Here is an 8,220-nt window from a genome sequence, read left to right on the forward strand (position 1 = left end):
TTTTAATTTTTTCCCCCCCCCCCCCCCCCCCCCCCATTAAAAAATTTATACTTTTGAATGGTATAGTATATAATGTTACAAAAGATTTTTATTTCAGATAAATGCTGATCTTTGGATCTTTCTATTCATCAAAGAATCCTGAAAAAAAATGTACTCAACTGTTTTAAATATTGATGATGATGATAATAATATAATAATAATAATAAAAGATGTTTCTTGAACAGCAAATCAGCATATTAGAATGATTTCTGAAGGATCGTGTGACACTGAAGACTGAAGTAATGATGCTGAAAATTTTGATTTGATTGAAGGAATAAATTACATTTTAAAATATATTCAAATAGAAAGCAGTTATTTTAAATAGGCCTAGTAAAAGTATTTCACAATATTAGCTACTGCTTTTCCTGTATTTTAGATCAAATAAATGCAAGCTTGGTGAGCAGAAGACAATTCCTAAAAAAAAAACATTACAATTTTACAGTTCAGAAACTTTTGACTGGTAGCATATGTATGTATTTATTATTTTAAATGCTAGCGGCTCTAATGGCATTGCAAAAAGATATAGTTCAGTTTCTGATAGACTCTAATGGCATTGAAAAGTTATTGTGCTGTTATATTGTGCATTTCTAAGGAAATTAATATTATGCCATTTAGAACTTGTAGAACTGAAACATGTAGAATGATAAAAGCTGTAAATTTAAGTGATCTGATATGTTTTGCATTTGTACTCTCTGTAGGCAAATTGTGAATAGCCAGCATGAGAACATTTAACCCCTTAACTCACCCCCCATTTTTAAAATAGGCATGAAAGTGCTAAACTTAAAATACAAACAAACACTACATCAGAATGTGGTGGTGTTTTATACTTTAAAGTATACTTATAACCATTGTTTTTGTCAAACCTTCCACAAAAATGTTTGTCTGTACTTGTGCCCTAGCTGTGCTCCTCTACCGACTGCAGGCGTGTAAAGCAGAGATGTGACTCTAGCTCCACCTTGTGCTAGAAAGTTCGTCTGCATTTGTTTTGACAGTCTAGTTAAATTTTAAAAGATTTAATTAAACATTTTAAATTTAAAGAATAAAGCGTAGCTCAGGGAAAGACCATTAAAGATCGGAAATAAGGGTTCTCCTAGTTCAGTAACGTTAGTTAAAAAACATAAACGGCAAGCCAAGGTACATCTACAGGTGCATCTCAATAAATTAGAATGTCGTGGAAAAGTTCATTTATTTCAGTAATTCAACTCAAATTGTGAATGTATATACGACACTTGCTAAAAACATCTGCTAAAAGCCTTTATAATACATCCATGAACATCTTATTTAACATACATTCCAAACCAATGATTTTCAGCTTTCTTTGGTGAGGGCGAGAGCAGCGGTAGCTGTTTCTAGAGGGGACCGTTTCTCTGTAACAGTCAGCTACCTGACTTCCGGTGGATGCACTGTTGGCTGGAGAACGATAACTTTCCCGGAGTTTTGGATGGATAAACAAGACCGTCCAGCGGCCAATGCGCACTTTGCGCAGAGGAAATATAGCCCTTAGTTGGTTGAAAGTGTTTATGCTCATGCTTATGTTTTCAGATTCAACCAGTTACCAACTAGATGAAATAGATGACCGCTGGTTTTTAGCTCTGTGCATTTATGAAGACGCTTTAAAGATACACAGCAAAAACAATATTTGCTGGGGATCTAACGTATTGGACAATGCGCTTTACTCCATAATGTTTTATTTCACTTACGAAAGATGTGGAATGCATTGCACAATGATATTCATCTTCGAATATATTTTGTCTGCATCTGCATCTGCAGCATCTGTCCCATAATGCTTTATAGTTTACTAACGGCACATTGCTTTATAAACTTACAAACAGAATTATCACGTGAAAGGTTACCAAAGTCGTAAATTTACCATAATTATTCTAAAAATTTAACATTTAATTGTTGCATTTAACAATTAAGAACTGCATTAATCCGTATTGCATCTAACCATGACATTCACAGTACAAAAATTACCAGTAGTTACAACCATTGTTATTACTGTAAAACCATAATAAATTAATACAGACTTTCCTTCAAACAGTAAGAAATAAGAAACCATTTAGAAATCAATCTGTCTGATGTATCTGATAAAAAAAGAAATAGAAAGAAAATTTCAGTTAATTTAATTAAAAATGAAAACAGCCCAATAACAATAATTCATCAATAACTAGTAGTTTGTTTTGTAAGTGCTGTCCATCTATATCTGCATTTAATAAAAAAAATGTCCCATTTTTATCACTAAATTGTCTGAGCTACAGTTTTCAAGATGAAAGTGTGTGAGTACCACCTTGTCTAATTGTGGTGTGTTTTTATCTAGTGGTTACAGGCATTGAGAGGGATAAAGGCTCTGGGAACATGAGAGACTCCATCCACATCGTGCTGAGATCAGTACCACGAGGGCTGACCCTGGGTCCTTCTCTGGCCGAAGATGGACAGCTAGGTCTGTGGTGTGTTAGGTGAGTGCTGCAGAAAGGCACTCTGCTAGGCCTGGAGGAACCTGACAAAATAAACAGGAAGGGAAAAGCTGAGGTATGCATAGTGTGTTTCAAATTTCATTTTGCACCATACAGCTGAGACAAAGGCTTGTTTAGTAGCACTACAGCAAATGTGTTCCAAGACAATAGTGGCTTTTACATTTACTTCTCACCTAATAATACTGCAAGTACTTTATATTTTCAGAAGCATGTTATAGTTTTTTCTCTTTTTTTAACTGTGTTTAGTTGAATAATAGCCCCAAGTAAGAAGTAAATGCATGTTCTTATTATCCAGGGGATTCAACATACATACCAAAATGTGTTAATTTTTTTTTTTATCTCAGATTAAATCTACTGGATGAGGTAAGTTTACCCAGAATTCATTAATTATTATATTTAGTAGAACTATTAAGTGACATATCAAGACATCGCAGAATGAGACTTGTTTAATTGCCTTCACAGGTTTGCCTGCAGTGCTCAAAGTGAGGAAGCGAGCAATGTCAGTGTGCTCGAGGTGGATGGAAAATTAGGCCTTAGGGTCTGTCGAGACATTCAACCAGGAACAGAACTGCTCCTCTTGAAAGAAAAAGAAGAAGAAGAAGAAGCCCCTCTTGAAAAATAACTAATGCAACTAAAAGCCTGTGAAATTAGTAGTACTCCAAACAGAGAACAAGAAGATACTTTAGAGGCCATCACATTAGATCACCTCTCAGACTGTGCAGGTGAGTTTATACTTAATATTTGCACTGTGTAAGAGGTCCATGATATGATGTTGTTCTTTGTAAAATGTGGAAACGTTTGTATTCTAACAGATCCTGTTCAAAGTGCCACACAAGAGGATACAAAACCTCCAATCAAGGAGAAAAATCTTGTGCAGGAGTCTAGAGCATGTAATTTCAGTGACCTGGAGCAGAATGGGGTAGATGAGGCACATGGGGACGGTGAAGGTCAGCAAAGTGATGAACATCCTGCTAGAGATAAGATCCAGAGCATCAGTGATAGTACATCACAAGCCCAGAGTTCATCAGAACATCTGAAGCCAGAGAGAAGCCTGAGAGCCAGCTCTCGTCTTGCTGCTAAACCTCGAAAAGTGCACTCATCAACCATCCTTATCTACAAACGACAAGATCCAAAAAACAGGTCAGACCTCAGCAGCAAGAGGAAGCTCTCGGATAACAAAGACAACACAATGCAGACATTGTATGCTAATGAGGATTCCAGCTCATTAGCATTCCATTTTGTTATCCGAGAGAGGAAGCACAAATGCGACGAGTGTGACAAGAGCTTCTTTCAGCTCTGCCATCTGAAGAAACACAAATCTTACATGTGCACAGAGTGTGGTAAAACATACAGTTCACCGGAGAGCTTCCAAGCCCACTTGCTGATGCATCGCGGTCAGTGGCCCTTTCAATGCCAGCACTGTGACAAAAGCTACGGCTTGAAACGGGACCTCAAGAAGCACCAGGTTCTTCACTCCTGGCGAGAAACCGTTCGTCTGTGACATCTGTGGCAAAGCTTTCGCTCGCCGGCCCTCGCTACGCGTCCACAGGGAAGTCCATCGGACGAAAGAGCCGGACTACCAGGGTCCCAAAGTCAAGTGTCCAGAGTGCAATAAAGAACTGGCCAATTCTGGTTCTTTGAGGAACCACATGCGCCTGCACACCGGAGAACGTCCGTACGTCTGCCAGCACTGCGACAAGAGCTTTCGCTAACGTGGCAATATGCTGGGACACATGCACATCCACACGGGAGAGAAACCCTACCAGTGCGACCATTGCGAACTGCGCTTTTCCCAAGTTCCTGAACTGTGCCGGCATCTGATTTCACACACGGGTGAGGTGTATTTGTGTCCTGTGTGTGGTAAGGCTCTACGGGACCCTCACAAATTGCCGGCCCATGAACGACTGCAGACGGGAGACAGGCCCTATAAATGCGAACAATGTGGGAAAGGGTACACGATGGCAACCAAGCTAAGGCGCCACGTGAAGTCTCCCCTAGAGGAGAAGCCACATGTTTGCCAGGTGTGCGGAGCCAAATACACAATGATGCAGAGTCTGCAGCGGCATCTGCAGTCTCACAAACATCACTCATTCTAAAATGTAATGTCTAAATATGCAACTGAGGCATTATCTAATTAAATATGCACTCATTCGCATACATTTCCAGAACAGACGTCTTTCAGGTTCAAAATTCTTCACTGTAAAATCTAATTAGTTGGGCTTACTTAAAAAAAGCATGCAACCTGATTGCCTTGAAAAAACTAAGTAAAGTGAAATAGGAATAGTATGTTGTAATGACAAATGCTTAGTTATTCTAGTTTACTTACACAAGAGCGCTAGTAACTAAAAAAGAACGGTAGGGGGTACTTGATCCTTTCATTTAGGTTTACTCATGACTTAGTATAGCTACTCACTGACTCCCAGAGTGCATTGCGGCATGAATAAATTATGCAGTTGCTTTGTTTTACAGTTGTTGATTTTATTTGCCAATTTTATTTGCTGTCTTGTGTCAGAAGTAGCACAACAAAAAGAGCGAATAAAAGTTATTGTTACAATTAATAAAAATAAATGAAATTGAATTGTTACCATTGTTGTGATTCATGTGCTGAATGTTTAAGTCTGTGTGTGACTTTAGCACATTACCACACACTATTTAAGAATTATATAAACCCAATTTTGAGATTCTTATGGTATATTTGAAAAATAAATTTTACAAAAGTTCATTGACTAACACTAGCACATTAAAATAACACATTAATTTAATTAGAAGATAAGTCACCTTCTAAAAGCAACCTATTTATTACTTTTCTTCCCTTGAAGCCAAATTACTCTACCTTCACGATGCATTGCTGCATTAACAGGAAGATAATTATAATAACGTAAACAAAGTTCCAAGTGCCCAACCAAAGGGAACGCTAGTCAATATAATGGTGAATAAAAAAAATAAAAAAGCATTTTAGGAAAATCAACATCAATTGAATATGAAGTTAGCTTATGTGATGTTCTCTCAAATATTTCAGTTGTGTTGAAAATTCAACATTCAAGATGACTTTTGGAAACGAGTGAATGCAACTAGTGAAAGATAACTGCAGACATGGAGGAAATGGGTGAAAAGTCTATTAAGACTCGTTTTCTTTTCTTCTTCTGTTGTTATGTTGCACATTAGCAACATATTAGTGCACTGCTGCCTCTCACTGCTTTATTAATATCATTGGTTCCTTTGTGGCTACTTGAATATTTTAAGCAAGTGTCACTCAAGACAGTAAGTAAATTGTTTTATTTGCCTTGAGAGTAGCTGTAACTTAATAAAACCTAGTAAGTATAACAACTAAGTAAAGATTACTAATTAAATCTAAGTAAGGTAAACTATTGGATTTTACAGTGTTGTTTAATTTTGTTGATATATTAGAGTAAAAGGTTTTGAAGGGATTTTAGATTTCTGATTTTATCACTCCATAAATAAGAAAAAAAACACATTTGACCATGTTTTAGGAATAAACTGTTATATGAGGCAAACATATGAATAAATCCCTCTATGAAAACCTTCGGAATGTAGATAGCAATAAATCTGCAAAATTTGGTGTATGTAAGTGCTGCTGAAGTGGAGAAAAAAAAACTCATTTTGAGAAAACAACCTTTAAAAGATATGTATTATAAATGAAATCTACAGGCTCAAATAGATAAAGGGCAATAATAAAATCTTATAAATGAACAAACTCCTCTGTAAAAACCTTCAGAATATAGATAGGAATAAAATGGTAAAATTTGGTGTATGTAAGTGCTGCTGAAGTGGAGAATTTCCCGTCACACGCTTGAGGTATTCGGCCAATCACAACGCACTGGATAGCTAGCCAATCACAGCACACCTCGCTTTTTCAGACCGATGAGCTTTGTAAAAATCGACGCGTTTCAGAAAGGCGGGGCATAGAGGAGAAACAATAATGTACAGTATGTGGAAAATAATGTGTTTTTTGAACCTTAAACCGCATAAACACATTTCATTACACCAAATACACAAAATAATGTTCTTTTTAGCAGCATCATATGACCCCTTTAAATATATGTATTGAAATTGAAATCTACAGATGCAAAAAGACAAAGTGCAAAATCAGGCAATTGATATATGATACAAACCCCTCTGTAAAAACATTCGAGGAGTAAACTCATTTTGAGAAAATGGCCTTTAAAATATATTGAAATCTACAGAAGCAGACAGATGAAGTGGAATAAAATACAGACTTATAGATGTATTTTTGATGTTTTCTTTCCAATGATCTGAAACACTTTATGAAAAGCCAAATAGCCTAAAATGTCAAAATTGTCCAGTGCATTACCCCCCCCCAAAAAAAAAAAAAAACAATGTTTTTGCCTTCAATGTCTTGCTTTAAAGGGGGCATATGATGCGATTTCAATTTTTCCTTTCTCTTTGGAGTGTTACAAGCTCTTGGTGCATAAAGAAAATCTGTAAAGTTGCAAAGACTAAAGTCTCAAATCCAAAGAGATATTCTTTATAAAAGTTAAGACTTGTCCACGCCCTCCTAAAACGGCTCGTTTAAACACTCCCCCACATGTCTACGTCACTGTGTGGGAAAATTTGCACTACGCCGCCCAAATGTTCACGCAAAGAAAGATGGAGTAACTTTGATTCTCGCTGTAGTATTGTTGTTGCCGCCGGCGCCATGTTGTGAAGGCGCTGTGTTTCGTTGTGAAAGCGAAACTACTTTGTTTGGCCTTCCAAAGGATGCAACAAATGCCTCGTTTATAATGGGTTTTATTGGTTTTGTCTCGCCGTGCCGAGAGACGGCATCACAGTGTGTTAAGGGGCGTAACATTTGAGACCTGGAGAAGTGCTGATATCACGTTTGGTCTCGTTCTGTATCGCGTATCTTCTCAGTGTCTGCGCTTGCTTGGCCATTTGTTGTGGAGAAAATAAGGAAAGTGTGTTCAAGCGCCAGCAGAAAACAGTGTAAAGAAATACTCTGAGAGAAGCAGTCTTTATCAGCGGAAGTTAAAAGCAGCTGTAAGTGTATTTACTTGTCTCATTAGTGTGTAGTGCAGTTGTCGTTGCTAGGAAATGCTTGTTTTGTTTACTGTGAGGAGACGATTTGTAAGTCGCATTGAATAAAATTGTCTGATAAATGACTAAATAAATAAATAAATAAAATAAAAATTACGGATTATAATGACGTATACTGTCTTTTTACGCGTTGCGTTGCATCGCGCCGCGTAAACATAAAACCATGTCTGCATTTGTGATATATGGTCCTCTTTTGGAAGGCCAAACAAAGTAGTTTTGCTTTCACAACGAAACACTCAGCGCCTTCATGACATAGCGGCGGCGGCAACAACAATACTACAGCGAGAAAAAAAGTTAAGCCTTCTTTCTTTGCGTGAACATTTGGGCGGCGTTATGCAAATCTTCCCACATTGTGACGTAGACATGTGGGGGCGTGTTAGAACGAGCCGTTTTAGGTAGGCGTGGTTGACTCTTAACTTTTATAAAGAATATCTCTTTGGATTTGAGATTTTAGTCTTTGCAACTTTACAGATCTGCTTTATGCACCAAGAGCTTGTAACACTCCAAAGAGAAAGGAAAAATTTTAATCGCATCATATGACCCCTTTAAGAAATTGTTAGACTGTTACATAAGTCTGTTAGTTTTGTTACAAGTTTTTTTCTTCTTCTTTTTTTTCACAGGATGTGGGGGA

The 8,220-nt window shown here is 37.3% G+C and overlaps 1 protein-coding gene across 1 annotated transcript; it reads left to right on the forward strand.

Annotated features, from left to right (window-relative positions):
- Nucleotides 1-1,437: 1,437 nt before the first annotated feature.
- On the forward strand, nucleotides 1,438-4,563 carry LOC107560098 (zinc finger protein 761-like). Its single transcript, XM_016244148.1, has 5 exons — nucleotides 1,438-1,542; nucleotides 2,357-2,568; nucleotides 2,809-2,876; nucleotides 2,976-3,235; nucleotides 3,326-4,563. The coding sequence occupies exons 4-5, from the start codon at nucleotides 3,139-3,141 to the stop codon at nucleotides 4,012-4,014; spliced, it is 786 nt and encodes a 261-aa protein (XP_016099634.1). The 5' UTR covers nucleotides 1,438-1,542; nucleotides 2,357-2,568; nucleotides 2,809-2,876; nucleotides 2,976-3,138; the 3' UTR covers nucleotides 4,015-4,563.
- Nucleotides 4,564-8,220: the final 3,657 nt, after the last annotated feature.

Source organism: Sinocyclocheilus grahami, unplaced genomic scaffold, assembly GCF_001515645.1.
Source record: "Sinocyclocheilus grahami isolate Dianchi unplaced genomic scaffold, SAMN03320097.WGS_v1.1 scaffold710.1, whole genome shotgun sequence".
NCBI classification, from domain to species: domain Eukaryota; kingdom Metazoa; phylum Chordata; class Actinopteri; order Cypriniformes; family Cyprinidae; genus Sinocyclocheilus; species Sinocyclocheilus grahami.

Excerpts from the sequence above, each read along its gene's own strand:
- LOC107560098 (XM_016244148.1), top strand. The coding sequence starts at position 3,139 with ATGCAACTAAAAGCCTGTGAAATTAGTAGTACTCCAAACAGAGAACAA. Across the intron at positions 3,236-3,325 it reads TCACCTCTCAGACTGTGCAG|ATCCTGTTCAAAGTGCCACA; the intron begins GTGAGTTTATAC and ends GTATTCTAACAG.